The sequence below is a fragment of the Lipotes vexillifer genome, unplaced genomic scaffold, assembly GCF_000442215.2.
Source record: "Lipotes vexillifer unplaced genomic scaffold, Lipotes_vexillifer_v1.1 scaffold977, whole genome shotgun sequence".
Taxonomy (NCBI): Eukaryota; Metazoa; Chordata; class Mammalia; order Artiodactyla; family Lipotidae; genus Lipotes; species Lipotes vexillifer.
The window spans coordinates 6,037,190-6,052,787 of record NW_006783088.1 but is presented as its reverse complement, the minus strand read 5'-3'; the positions used below and the strand labels follow the sequence as shown (position 1 = coordinate 6,052,787).

The 15,598-nt window shown below is 36.9% G+C and overlaps 1 protein-coding gene across 3 annotated transcripts in view; it reads left to right on the top strand.

Annotated features, from left to right (window-relative positions):
* Positions 1-15,598, top strand: part of TTC17 (tetratricopeptide repeat domain 17) — a 158,042-nt gene that overhangs the window by 57,535 nt on the left and 84,909 nt on the right. For all 3 annotated transcript variants that reach the window (XM_007455810.1, XM_007455811.1, XM_007455812.1), the window contains exons 11-16: positions 3,234-3,380; positions 4,728-4,843; positions 5,000-5,165; positions 6,352-6,429; positions 6,567-6,791; positions 14,567-14,753. In XM_007455810.1, the coding sequence (XP_007455872.1) occupies positions 3,234-3,380; positions 4,728-4,843; positions 5,000-5,165; positions 6,352-6,429; positions 6,567-6,791; positions 14,567-14,753 (919 nt within the window). The remainder of the gene's footprint in view (positions 1-3,233; positions 3,381-4,727; positions 4,844-4,999; positions 5,166-6,351; positions 6,430-6,566; positions 6,792-14,566; positions 14,754-15,598) is intronic.

Below are 15,598 nucleotides of genomic sequence, written 5' to 3'. Positions count from 1 at the left end.
GGAAAGAGTAAGAAATAAAGATTAAGAGGCCATTTAGGAGGAGAAGTAGTAATGGAGACCAAAAGCTTCCTATGATTTTTGTGAGCCAGCTCCCAGCAATATCCCATGTTTGGTTTTCAAGAGTAGTAAAGGAAGAACAAACTTACACCCTCTGAGACTCTAGCTCCCTGTCTTAAATCCAAGCATTTTAAGGGGAAAAAGGGAATATTTAGAAATGAAATGTACCAAAACCCAGTGTAACCTTTAGATATCATAATGGTCTCAAGACAGACCATTTGGAAGATTGCCATGTGCGAGTGTAGCTTCCAGCATTATATATCCATAAATTTCATCACCGCTATATAGTGAAAGAATCTGTTCCTGTTATTAAAGGCATAGAGCTACAAATTCATCATATTCATTCCTTTTTCTCATCTCTTTCCTACTCCATCCCATCTTAGTCCCATTCTCTTACCTAACAAGGTTTCAGAAATACACAGGAACTGTATGGTATCTTGTGAGAATATCAAATATTGTTGTACCTTTGTTTGGAGGTAGGCTATACATATATATTTTTTAACATCTTTATAGGAGTATAATTGCTTTACAATGTTGTGTTAGTTTCTGCTGTATAACAAAGTGAATCAGCTATATGTATACATATGTCCCCATATCCCCTCCCTCTTACCTCTCCCTCCCACCCTGCCTATCCCCCCACCAGGTGGTCACAAAGCACTGAGCTGATCTTCCTGTGCAATGCAGCTGCTTCCCACTAGCTATCTATTTTACATTTGGTAGTGTATATATGTCTGTGCTACTCTCTCATTTTGTTCCAGCTTACCCTTCCCCCTCCCCATGTCCTCAAGTCCATTCTCTGTGTCTGCGTCTTTATTCCTGTCCTGCCCCTAGGTTCATCAGAACCTTTTTTTTTTTAGATTCCACATATATGTTTTAGCATACAATATTTGTTTTTATCTTTCTGACTTACTTCACTCTGTATGACAGACTCTAAATCCATCTACCTCACTACAAATAACTCAATTTCATTTCTTTTTATGGCTGAGTAATATTCAATTGTATATATGTGCCACATCTTCTTTATCCATTCATCTGTTGATGGACACTTACGTTGCTTCCATGTCCTGGCTATTGTAAATAGAGCTGCAATGAACATTGTGGTACATGACTCTTTTTGAATTATGGCTTTCTCAGGGTATATGCCCAGTAGTGGGATTGCTGGGTCGTATGGTAGTTCTACTTTTAGTTTTTTAAGGGACATCCATACTGTTCTCCATAGTGGCTGGATCAATTTACATTCCCACCAACAGTGCAAGAGGGGTCCCTTTTCTCCACACCCTTTCCAGCATTTATTGTTTCTAGATTTTTTGATGATGACCATTCTGACTGGTGTGAGATGATATCTCATTGTAGTTTTGAGTTGCATTTCTCTAATGATTAATGAAGTTAAGCATTCCTTCATGTGTTTGTTGGCAATCTGTATGTCTTCTTTGGAGAAATGTCTTTTTAGGTCTTCTGCCCATTTTTGGATTGGGCTGTTTGTTTTTTTGATATTGAGCTGCATGTGCTGCTTATATATTTCGGAGATTAATCCTTTGTCATTTGCTTCGTTTGCAAATATTTTCTCCCATTCTGAGGGTTGCCTTTTCATTTTGTTTGTGGTTTCCTTTGCTGTGCAAAAACTTTTTAAGTTCCATTAGGTCCCATTTGTTTATTTTCATTTTTATTTCCATTTCTCTAGGAGGTGGGTCAAAAAGGATCTTGCTGGGATTTATGTCAGAGTGTTCTGCCTGTGTTTTCCTCTAAGAGTTTTATAGTGTCTGGCCTTACATTTAGGTCTTTAATCCATTTTGAGTTTATTTTTGTGTATGTGTTAGGAAGTGTTCTAATTTCATTCTTTTACATGTAGCTGTCCAGTTTTTCCAGCACCATTTACTGAAGAGGCTGTCTTTTCTCCATTGTATATTCTTGCCTCCTTTATCAAAGATAAGGTGACGATATGTGTGTGGTTTATCTCTGGGCTTTCTATCCTGTTCCATGACCTATAGTTCTGTTTTGGGGCCAGTACTATACTATCTTGATTACTATAGCTTTGTATTATAGTCTGTAGTCAGGGAGCCTGATTCCTCCAGCTCCGTTTTTCTTTCTTAAGATTTCTTTGGCTATTCCGGGTCTTTTGTGTTTCCATACAAATTGTAAAATTTTCTCTTCTAATTCTGGGAAAAATGCCATTGGTAGTTTAATAGGTATTGCATTGAATCTGTAGATTGCTTTGGGTAGTATAGTCATTTTCACAGTGTTGATTCTTCCAATCCAAGAACATGGTATATCTCTTCATCTGTTTGTATTGTCTTTAATTTCTTTCATCAGTGTCTTATAGTTTTCTGCATACAGGTCTTTTGTCCCCTTAGGTAGATTTATTCCTAGGTGTTTTATTCTTTTTTGTTGTAATGGTAAATGAGAGTGTCTCCTTAATTTCTCTTTCAGATTTTTCATTGTTAGTGTATAGGAATGCAAGAGATTTCTGTGCATTAATTTTTTATCCTGCTACTTTACCAGATTCATTGATTAGCTCTAGTAGTTTTCTGGTAGCATCTTTAGGATTCTGTATAGTATCATATCATCTGCAAACAGTGACAGTTTTACTTCTTTTCCAATTTGTATTCCTTTTATTTCTTTTTCTTCTCTGATTGCTGTGGCTAAAACTTCCAAAACTATGTTGAATAAGAGTGGTGAGAGTGGGCAACCTTGTCTTGTTCCTGATCTTAGAGGAATTAAGGCTATACATATTTGAAATTGTCCAGTGGTTTTTAATGCCTAAATGATAGCTATGTTAAACTCTTAAGAACCCTTAAGCACACTAATTTTATAGAATAGTGATCATTTTAGTCTAGGTAGGGGAGAGGAATAATGAATCAAACATCTAAATCAGCTAATCACTAAACCTAAGAGACTAAATCATAGAAAGGAAGTAGTGGGACAGGAAAAAACCCACACTAGTTTTCTCCCACATCAGTGGCATAGTTGATTGAAAGTTGCTAGCTATGCCTTATCTGTGAGAGAATACTGTTGGGGCATAGTTCTGAAAATTAAAGATCTGATTGCCTTTTAACTGACCTACTTTGTGATTTTCTTCTGATTTTGAGTATTCATTAACATTTTTGGGTTGAGTTAAATCTTATTTGCAACTCCTTTTCTGCTTTCAATTTGATTGAACTTTTCTTTTCATTTTCTAGTTTGGTGAGGATTCATCAACCTCCAGTATGATGTCTGTGAACTTTGATGTTCAAGCAAATCAGAGTGATATCAGTGATTTGGTCAAGTCTTCTCCCATAGCCCATTCTGTTCTCTGGATCTGGGGCAGGGACTCTGATGCATATAGGGTAAGTTAGTAGAGGATGATTAAGGAGTTTTCTCTGACAGACGAGATTTCTTAAAGCAGTGGCCCTCAGTCCCACTGATTAATATGTCCCCAGTCACTGTTCAGCTTAGTTCAGCAAGCATTTGTTAAGCTTATATTAAATGGAAGGCATTCTGCTAGGTGGTAAGACACAGGGTCTGTCTTGAGTTCTTGGCAGTCAGGTGGGGCAGATGGACACCCTGATTTCAGTTCAAAGCTCTGAGTATAATCACCAACCCTCACAAGTTTCTAAACTTGACCTAAGTGCGTGCTTGTATATGCTTCACTTATTTAATCAGCATTCTTTTATTGAGCTTCCAGCTGTATACCAGGCTGATACTATGAATATAGTACACAAGTTCCTTGCTCTGCTGGAGCTCACATTCTAGCAGAAGATACAGATAATAAACAAGTAAATAAATATGTATTTCTAACCTACCTAAGAAATAATTGTGTGTTAGCCAATGGGGATACCAACATATAAAGACAGAAACCATGTATTTTTTATTCAATATTAAAATTTCAGAATTTAATTGTGTTTTTATTCTAACAATTAATACGGCCACTTATTATTTAATTATGTCTAATATAAATTCCCAAGTTTGAAAGCTTCAGGCTATAAGTTTAGTAAACCTCTGATATGTGTTATTTATATTTAGAAAGATGAAATTTTACAAATAAAATAATAATTGTTAAACTTCAGCATTGGCAAAGAAAAGTCTTAGTTAAGGGAAAAATAGTTTTCTGTGCCAGTTTTCTAAGTGCATGTATGCTTCCAGGTGAAAGTCACAAACTCCACCTCAAATTGACTTAAATGAAAGAAAATTCACCTCATATTATAGGAAATCCAAAGATAGAGCAAACTTTGGCTTTGGTTGATTCAGTGGCCCAGTGACCCATTTCTTTCCTTTTCTTTAATTTGCCATCCACTGTATTGGTTCCATCCTAAAGCCTGTCTTCCTCATGGTACTGAGGCGACAGCCGGCAGTAGCTGGAGCAACATGGTTTTTGCTCCTATGGGGCATAGGAGACTAAGACTGGCTTTTCTTTCTTGGAAGCCCCAGGCAGACCTCTCCTTGTGTCTTACTGGCTCAGCTGAGTTAGGCCTGCCCAACACTGAACCAGTCTATGGTAAAGCAGGTAGAATTACTGACTGAGACTAATAATCTGCAGTAGAAAGAATATTATAGAGTCTACCACAAGGTCTATATCTTAAAATACTAAACTGTTTTTCGGTTATCCTAGTATATTTATGTTCTTTTAAAAGTTCATTTAGCATATTGAAGTATTGAATCCAAAGAAATTTATGAGAAACTTTCTTTTTTATTAGGACAAACAGCATATTCTGTGGCCTAAAAGAGCAGATTGTGCAGAAAGCTATCCTAGAGTCCCTGTTGGCGGGGAATTGCCAACGTATTTTCTGCCTCCGGAAAACAAAGGACTCAGGCAAGTGCTGATGGATTTGGCAAAGCACTTGATTCTGCATGATTATCATCTGGCGGTTCTTTGAGAGCACCAGCCTTGGACTTGAAAGGTTAAGTCTTTATTTTGAAGTCACCCAAACTTTGAAAATATGAATTTTGTTCCTTTTTCTTGTGCCAGGATCCACGAACTCAACAGTGATGATTATTCTTCAGAAGAAGAGGCCCAAACCCCTGACTGTTCCATAACTGACATCAGAAAAAGCCAGACTCTGTCCTACTTAGTCAAAGAATTAGAGGTCCGCATGGATCTGAAAGCCAAAATGCCAGATGACCATGCACGAAAAGTAAGGCTCACTTAGGCTGGTGTTTATTGCCGTCCATTCTGGTTCACTTCACAAGCCTCATAGGTGGAGCAAAAATTTGATACAAGGCAGTTGTTGAGCTTAAGTTTATAAAACTGAAAGATAGAGTTAAAGATTTGGTGAAATAATTAAGAAGTCAGTCATGCTATTGAAGGAATGCCAGTAAAGTGTTCCCCAGGGTTGCTATATACATAGACCACCTAAGCAGTGTTCCTCTGAGAGGGCTGCAAAGATGAGTAACACAGAACTCTGTTTACCTAGTGGAGGCCATTCTGACCACTGCAGTTTAGCTTTACATTCTCCAAGCTTCCAGAAGTTTGTATAAATTGAAAGCTTGAAGATTCTCTTTCCTTGGCCTTATCAACCCTGCTTTTCGCTCATATGAGGTCCTTAGGAATTTGTATGAATTTGATAACTACTTTGCAAACATTATAAATATGTTATGTTATGCTGTTTTCTTTAGTTCCTATTAGCTATGTATAACTAGGAATGTTTTATTACTGAATATAAATCCTATATTAGTTACCATTCCATAGGTACAAATGAAAAAATTTACTTTTTACAGAGAAAACAGACCATCACCATGGCCTTTTTTTAACTTAATTTTAAAACTATGAACAGTTACACTTACATTCAGCATTTACTGAGGCAAAAGACGTTATGTTCCAGGCACTGTTTGGAGTGCTAGGAATACAAAGAAAAATAGACCATGATCCCTAACTTAGAGTTGCTCACAGTTATGTAAATGCTGCAAGAATATAAAGTAGATTAATTGAGGATCTGGTGCTTTTCCAGCTAGGAAGGATAGCAGATTTTAATTGCATCAGGTGTTGCATGCTTTGCTTTCTGAATAATTTCTCATTTGGTTCTGGACACATTTGGTTCTGGATGACATCATTTGGTTGACTTGAATGGGGAAATGATAGATCACCTTAATATGTATGTGGTGTATATGTCTTTTAACTTTTTTTAATTAAAGGAAACTAAGGCATACATGAGCAGGATAACACCTGTTGTAATGTCAATGACTGCATGTTATGTATATAATTATAAATATCTCTTCAAATTAGCTGTTCCTGAGGAGCTCAAGACTGTTGTCTATAGAAATTCTTTTCAAATGTCTTCCCTGTTATTTTCAATTGATTCAATCTTCTTTTGATGTTTTCAGATTTTGCTTTCCCGTATTAATAACTATACTATCCCAGAAGAAGAAATTGGGTCTTTCTTATTTCATGCTATTAACAAGGTGAGTTGCCTACTTCAGATATCTGAAATTTAAATGCTTAGTAATTGTAATTAAAAGTTAAAATGCATGTATTAAAAAATCCTTTTAGGAATGAGTACTGTATTCTTGTATTAACTGAAGTATTTGGGGTTTTTCAGCCAAATGCTCCTGTCTGGCTAATACTCAATGAAGCTGGACTCTACTGGAGAGCAGTAGGAAATAGCACCTTTGCTATTGCTTGTCTTCAGAGGGCTTTGAATTTGGCTCCCCTTCAATACCAGGATGTTCCTCTTGTGAACTTGGCCAACCTTTTGATTCACTATGGCCTTCATCTTGATGCCACTAAACTGCTGCTTCAAGCTTTGGCCATCAATAGCTCTGAGGTGAGGTTTTATGTTTCTTTGTAGCAATATATACTAAGTAGTGATAACTCAAATTCAGAGTATAATATGTGTTTTTATAGAGAGGGCATAAAAAAAACTCGTTTTATTTTTTAGTAGAATTTGCATATTGTAAGAGGGTTTTTTATTTTTGATGTGTTCATGTCTTTATTTTAAATGAATGAAGTTTATAAATTATACATTGTTTTTAGAAACTTATATTTACATAAGAATGACATAGCTGCTAAAAATATACTGCCACATTTTAATGTCTGAAACATCTGCTTCCCACTTTATCCTACTCATTACAGCATGCACATTGCATAATGTTATACTGTTTTACAGCTTTAATTTATAGATACCTTTATACCAACCAAGCCAGAGCACAGTTTAGAGGTTGTTTTGATAAGGATAGATAAGTAGGTTGATATTCATGCCCTGAACCTCCCACATGCAATCCATGGAGTTGTGTCACTGCTTTGTAGTTAAATACTTTATTTCATTGTTTCTAAAGTACCACTTACTTTTTGTTTTCGTATTTTAACATCTCTGAAATAAGGATGCATGTTAAAATTGATGACATCTTAGGTTTGATGAATGCAGTTATAATAAATATACAGTTAAATTGCTTTTATACTTAGTGTCTAAATGTTTCTGAGTTTTATATGCAAAGAAACTTTTAGAAGAAGTGTGCATGAATGGCCTAGGTTTATTCGAGGTGTCCCAAAACTGATTTTTTTCAGTATTAGAAGAGAATGTTGCCTGTTAAGAGTTTCCTTTGAAATACACAAATTCACAACTGGATTTTAAGTAGAACTTTATAATCACTGTTATACAACAGGCCAAGTTGCCAGAGAAGTACATCAAATATTAATCAAATGTTTACTATGTGCCAGGTGTGGCTATAGTAGAACAGATGGTCTATATGAGATGTGATAAAGTGAACAGCCAAATGGAAGGTTCAGCACAGCTGTATTCCCTTGATACTTCTCATGGTTCACTTTTTTCTGCCACCAGCCAAGGCAATTAGGCAGTTTTCTTCTGAAAAAAAAAAAAAAAAAAAAAAAGAAAAAGCAGCTAATCTCTAAAGGAGCCCTTTTTTTTTTTTTTTTTTTAAAAAAAAAAAAAAAAAAAGAGCTCCTGTAGAGATTAGCTGCCTTTTCATTTTTTTTTTTTTTTGCGGTACGCGGGCTTCTCACTATTGTGGCCTCTCCCGTTGTGGAGCGCAGGCTCCGGACTCGCAGGCTCAGCGGCCGGGGCTCACGGGCCTACCCGCTCCGTGGCATGTGGGAATCTTCCTGGACCGGGGCACGAACCCACGTCCCCTGCATCGGCAGGCGGACTCTCAACGACTGCGCCACCGGGCAAGCCCTACCTTTTCATATTTGAAAATTATACTAAAATTTTAGCTAAATACTGTAGTACTGCAACAAGAATAAAAATGTGAATCAGGGTAGATACCCCAAAATACACCTTAATCAGACCCTACCCCCAGCTGTCAACATTTGGAAATATTTCCTTATAAACTTTCCTTCTATGTAAATATTTCATAGTGTTGCAACTTTACTGTACTGGTGATCTTTAAAACTTATATAAAAAATTTTTTTAATACCTAGTTTTTTTTGTTTGTTTTTTTGAAGATGTTGGGGGTAGGAGTTTATTAATTTATTTATTTTTGCTGTGTTGGGTCTTAGTTTCTGTGCAAGGGCTTTCTCTAGTTGTGGCAAGCGGGGGCCACTCTTCATCGCGGTGCGCAGGCCTCTCACTGTCGCGGCCCCTCTTGTTGCGGAGCACAGACTCCAGACGCGCAGGCTCAGTAGTTGTGGCTCATGGGCCTAGTTGCTCCGTGGCATGTGGGATCTTCCCAGACCGGGGCTCAAACCCATGTCCCCTACATTAGCAGGCGGATTCTCAACCACTGCCCCACCAGGGAAGCCCAATACCTAGTTTTTATAGCCATCAATTTAAGTGGTTGTATAAAGGTTTGATGAATTGATATGTTAGAACTTACTCCTCTGTTGCTGGATGTTTAGGTTGCTAATATCAGTAATGATTTTCTGGATACGACCTTTTCTGTTTTCCAGATAATTTTCTTAGGAAAGACTACTAGTAGCAGTGAAATTACTAAGTCAGTAAGAGAATGAATATTTTGATGGCTTTGATACAAAGTACCAAACAATCTACAAAAGATTTGGGCCAATATATATTGCCATAATCAAGATCTATAAATATTCATTTTGCTTGTATTATCACCAGAATCAGTTGAAGTAACTGCTAACTTTTATTGATTGTTTACTAGAGCCAGGCATCATACTAAGCACTTTACATGTAATAACTCATTTAATCCTAAAAACAACCCTATGAGATAAGATTTACCCACTTGATAGAAAAAGAATGCCAAAGGGATTTACAGAAACTCATAGAGCTTGGATTTGAACTCAGGGAGAATGGCCATTAGAGTTCACACTTTTATAGTCAAGTCACTCTGCTTCTGTATTAACATTTGTAAAATAGATTTACTTTAAAAAACTTCATTTCTCTGTTGTAACATAAATTTCTTTATCTTATTTTAAGGATATTGTATTTTTAAAAAATGTTTATTTATTTATTTGGCTACGCCGGGTCTTAGTTGCGGCACACAGGATCTTCGCAGCATGTGGGATCTTTTTTTTTTAGTTGCAGCATGCGGGATCTTTTTATTTTTTATTTTTTAGTTGGGGCATGCGGGATCTTTAGTTGCGGCATGCAGGCTCTTAGTTGCAGCATGTGGGATCTAGTTCCCTGACCAGGGATTGAACCCAGGCTTTCTGCATTGGGAGCTCAGAGCCTTAACCACTGGACCACCAGGGAAGTCCCTGTTTTATTGTTTATTGTTTGTTTGTTTGTGTTTCTGGCTGCGTTGGGTCTTCATTGCTGTGTGCGGGCTTTCTCTAGTTGCGGGGAGCAGGGGCTACTCTTGATTGCTGTGCACGGGCTTCTCATTGCAGTGGCTTCTCTGGTTGCAGAGCACAGGCTCTAGGCGCATGGGCTTCAGTAGTTGCAGTGCGTGGGCTCAGTAGTTTTGGCTCGCAGGCTCTGGAGCGCAGGCTCAGTAGTTGTGGCGCACGGGCTTAGTTGCTCCATGACATGTGGGATCTTCCCAGACCAGGGCTCAAACCCATGTCCCCTGCGTTGGCAGGTGGATCCTTAACCTCTGTGCCACCAGGAAAGTCCCCTATTTTATTGTATTTTTAAAGTAAAAGTTTATGTAGGCATTTTGCTCATTTTGTTAGAATTTTTTTTTTAATTTTACATGAACTCTTTATACAATAAAGTCTTTAACTCCATCTGTCATATGTTAAAAATATTTTCTCTCTTTGCCTTTTTATCTTAGCTTTTAAAACTTAATTTTCCATCTTTTCCCTTTTGATTTCTATTGTTAGATTTAAGGTGTCCTCATAAGAAGTCTGAAAAAAAAATAGTTCTATTTTGTTTTCTCTGGTTTGTCTTTAAATAGTTGACTCTCAGATATACAAAGGACTTTTCTCATGTTGTCTTCTAGATGTTTTACAGTTTCAGGTTTCACATTTAGGCCTGTGATCCATTTCAAGTTAAATTTTCTTTGCAATGTGAGGTAGGGATCAAAGTTCATTCATCAAAGTTAATATCCAAACAGATATCTGATTGTTCCAGGACCATATCTCAAGAGCACTACACTTTCCTTATTGAGTCACTTATCACCTTTGCTCTGAACTTCAGACTCTTTTATCCAACAGCTAACATGACACCTCCACTTGAATGTCTAAAACTACAGGCCAAAACTAAGCTCCTTAACATTGTTCTAATTTGTTCTCAGTCTTTCCCATTTCAGGAAACAGTAAAGCCAGTATCTCAGGACAAAAACTTAGAGCCATCCTTCATACCTTTCTACTTCTCTCAGGGCATTCAATCTATTAACTAATCTTGCTGATTCTGTTTTTAAGATATACCCAGAATTTCACTATTTACCATCATCTCCACTGCTATCTTATCCACACCATCATTGTCTTTTATCTAGATTATTCCAATAGCCTCTAACTAGCTTCTTGGCTTTCTGCCTTTGTCACCCTACACTCTATTCACAGTACAACAGTCAATGAAATTCTTATTAAAAGTCAGATGTTGTCAGGGACTTCCCATTTGGTCCAGTGGTTAAGACTCCACACTTCCACTGCAGGGGGCACGGGTTCAGTCCCTGGTTAGGGAACTAAGATCCCACGTGCTGTGCAGAGCAGCCAAAAAAAAAAAAAAGAAAGAAATTGCATTATGAATAAATACAATGCCAGTAGTGCTCAACATATGCTAAACTTATATGCTGTTCCTTAGCTTTAGGAAGCTGTAGAGTATTGCTTAAAGGGAGCCGCTTCCCCTCTCCTTTCACCTAAATTCTCTCCATCGCATAGCCAGAGTTGAAAAATTACCTTCTACATTGAAAAAATACAAGAAACAAAGTTATTAATTTTTTTTTTAATGTCAGATGTTGTTATTTGTCTGTTCAAATCTCTGTGGTGACTCTCCATGTAACTCACAGTAAGAAACAAGAATTTATAATGATGTAGAAGGTCCTACATGACCTTGTTACTTTTCTGACCTTATCTCCATGAGATCGTTCCTTTGGTCATTCTATTCTAGCCTCACTTGCCGCCTTGCAGTTCCTTGAACATGCTAGCTGTGCTCCCTCCTCAGGACCTTTGCATTTTCTATTCTCTCTGCTTGAAATGCTTCATCCCACTAAGATTCTTCATAGCTTGCTCCTCATCTCCTTAAAATCTTTTACAAATACTAACTTCTCAGGGAGTATTTCTCTTACTACTCTATTTGTAATGGCACTCTCTTCCCTATGCTTAGTACTATTTATGTCTCTTCCCTGCTGTCCTTCACCACATTTTACTCACAATTGTGTGACACGAGACTATAAGATCCACTAAGGCAGGGATTTATCTTTCTTATTTTCTGCTGTATCCCCAGTGTCAAAACCAGTATTTGAAACATGGTAAGCACTCAGTAATTATTTTCAGAATGAATTCATGAAAATCATTCTTTTTTTCCAAAATGCTGACCAGTTCGTCTCAATACAAGATATTTGCACAACCGTCATTCTAGTCATAGGGATAATCATGATACTTCGTTTCCTTATGGAAAATATAAAGATATTTTTGAAATCTATGTATGGAATTTAATTGTATATCTTAGTGTGAACCACTAAGTAATACTTTAAATGTAACCTGAGCGCTACCTAGATTAGGCCTCTTTAATCTGGAATATTTTGTACACCTTGGTTTGGTTATAGTGAGATATTTCTGATGACCTAACAGCCTGAATCAAAAGCAAGTAGCTGGGGCTTCCCTGGTGGCGCAGTGGTTGAGAGTCCGCCTGCCGATGCAGGGGACGCGGGTTTGTGCCCCGGTCTGGGAAGATCCCATGTGCCGCGGAGCGGCTGGGCCCGTGAGCCATGGCCGCTGAGCCTGCGCGTCCGGAGCCTGTGCTCCACAACGGGAGAGGCCACAACAGTGAGAGGCCCGCGGCCCGCAACAAAAAAAAAAAAAAAAAAAAAAAAAAAAAAAGCAAGTAGCTGATAAATTATAGGGGATAATTGCTTTTCACGGGAATATACTGTGCAATTTGAGAATAAAACATTCTTAGATCTTTTAAAATATTTTTAATGATAAAGTAAATAGATGGTTTGTAGAATAAATGGTTTGTATGCAGCAAATACTAAGCATAGGTATATTTCTGCTAAAATGACCTAAACTGAATACTTCAGGCTGCGTATAAAAACAAAGTCTCAACAAACAATTGGAAAATAGAATTTTAAGACTATTTACAATAGCATCCAAAAAATCAGATATCTAGAAGTAAATCTAAAGGAAGATGCACAAGATTTCTATCGTGATTACAAAACATTGCTAAGAGAAAGAAAACCTAAATAAATGGTGATATACATCATGTTCATGGATTGAAAGATTCAATATTGTTAAGATGTAAGTTCTCTTCAGATTGATTTATAGATTCAATTCGATCCCAAACTCCCAGCAATTGCATGTATATGTATGTGTAAATTGATAAGGAGAGTCAAAAATCTACATAAAAACGGATCTAGAATAGCTCAAAAATTGGGGTGTGAGGGGAAGAAATAAACAGAGTTGGAAGGTTTATATTACCAGATTTCAAGACTTACTGTAATTAAATCAGTATGTTACTGGCACAAAGATACTCAAATATATCAATGGAACACAATAGAGAAATTAGAAATAGGCCCCTGCATATATGGTCACCTGATTTATGACAAAGGCACACTAGTTCAGTGTGTGGGGGGAGCTTTTGGTTTTTCAGTAGGTAGTAATGGAGTACTTGGATATCCCCTATGGAAAAAGAAATGAACCCTGACTCCTACTCCATATCATACGCAAGATTAATTTGAGGTGGATCATGTACCAAAATGTGAAAGATAAAACAGTAAAGCTTCTTGATGAAAACATAGGAGGGAGTCTTTGTTACCTTATAGCTGGCAAAGATTTCAAAAAGCACTAACTATAAAAGAAAAAAATATGTAACTGAACTTCATTAAAATTAAGAATTTCTGTTTATCAGAAGATACCATTAAGAGAATAAAAAGGCAAGCAACAGACTTGGAGAAGATATTTGCAATAAATATTTACAGCAAAGGTCTCATGTCTAGTATATATATAAAGAACTCCTTCAAATCAATAAGAAAAAGGCAACCCAATTTTTTTTAAATGGGGAAAACAACAGCACTTCAGCAATAAGGGCACCCAAAGGGCCAGTAAGCACATGAAAAAATATTCAACATTATTACTTATCAAGGAAATGCACATTAAAATCACAGTGAGATGCCACTTAAGCATCTCACTAAAGCAGCTAAATTTAAAAAACTGACAATAACAAGTCAGTGAATTCTCACAGTTGTTGGTAGGAGTGTAAGTCTGTATGTCCACTGGGAAATGATTTCGTTGTATCTCCTAAAACTAAATGTATGCCTACCTTAAGAACTACTACTAAGTGTATACCCAAGGAAAATGAGTGCATATGTCTATCAAAAGACATATACATGACTGTTCATAGTAGCTTTATTTATAGTAACCCAAAACTGCAAACAATCCAAAAACTCCCTATCAGTAGGAGAATGGATGAACAAATTGTGGTGTATTCACATGATGAAACATTACACATCAATTTTTTTTAAGAAGAATGAACAAATAGTACACAAAAAACATCTGGTTTCTTGAATATTAGATGTTGTGTTGAGTGAAAGCAGGTACAAAAGGGTACATATTATACACGTAAGAAAACATGCTGTTTGATTCCATTTATATGAAGTTCAAGAATAGGCAAGGCAGAGCTGATCTATGGTGATAGTCACAACATCACATCAAGTGGTTACTTCTGGGGTTGGGGTTGGGTTGCCCAGGGGAACCTCTTGGGGCACCAGAAATGTTCTAAACGTTTTGTATCTTTAGATGAGTGGTGGTTACAGGGGTATATACATATATAAAAACTCATTGAGCTGTATGCTTAAGACTAGTGCATGTTACATACTTTATGTATTTTTTATCTTAGTAAAGAGGTAAAAAATAAATTTATGTTAAACAGTTTAGCTGATGTAAATAAAATGGACAGTTGGGGTAACTTTTATGAGGTAACCTAAAAAAAGCCAAAAGACATATACTGTAAAGGTTTTGTAACTCTCAGAAAATATTAATTCATTAACATTTTCTGATTTTTTTTTTCTTTCTTTTCAGCCCCTGACCTTTTTGAGCCTGGGAAATGCTTACCTTGCTCTGAAGAATATCAGTGGGGCACTTGAGGCCTTTAGACAGGCTTTGAAATTAACTACCAAATGCCCAGAGTGTGAAAACAGCCTGAAGTTGATTCGCTGTATGCAGTTTTATCCTTTTCTGTACAACATCACCTCTTCTGTTTGCAGTGGTAAGCAGCTGTTAAATGCTGGCAAAATAATGAGTTCAATCAGGATTCCTGTTTTGATCAACAGAACACAGAAAATGATTTTCTTTATTTTCCCAAGGTTTTTACATAACCAGTGTAATTCTAGATACATAGGAAAGAAATTAATTAATAACTTGCTATGTACATGCCTTGGAGCATTAGGCTTAATTATCTTCCAGATCCCTAGTTTGAGAAAGGCTGATCAAAGTATATTCGACTGGGATTGATAAGCTGTGAGATTTTTTTCTCTCCCCCAAATCTCTGATGTTTTACAACAACTGATATTTATGGTAAAAGATATTTTTTTCTGCCACAAATTCAAACTGTGTAATGAGATTTGAAGCAGTGTTTCTATCCTCATTCACCAAAGTACAGCCCCTTGTCTTTGAGTGGAGGTGGTGTGGACCTTCACTGCACCTTTCAGGCAGTCGTCCGACGTGAAGCGGCTATCTACTTTGCATTCTTCCTCTTCCTCCCACAGGCAACACGTATGTGTACATATGTGTATACATACACACGTGTGCAGCAGTGTGTCCACCTGGGTCAGAGCTACTTGAGTTAATGTCTCAACTATTGTAAACTAAGAGTTCCATGATATTTTTTCTTCAATATTTTTTTATTGACATATAGTTTATTTACAATGTATTAATTTCTGCTGTACGGCAAAGTGATTCAGTTATACATATTTGTACATTCTTTTTCTTTTGAATTTTATTTATTTTTTTATATAGCAGGTTCTTGTTAGTCATCAGTTTTATACACATCAGTGTATATATGTCAATCCCAATCGCCCAATTCATCACACCCTCACCCCCACCCCCACCCCC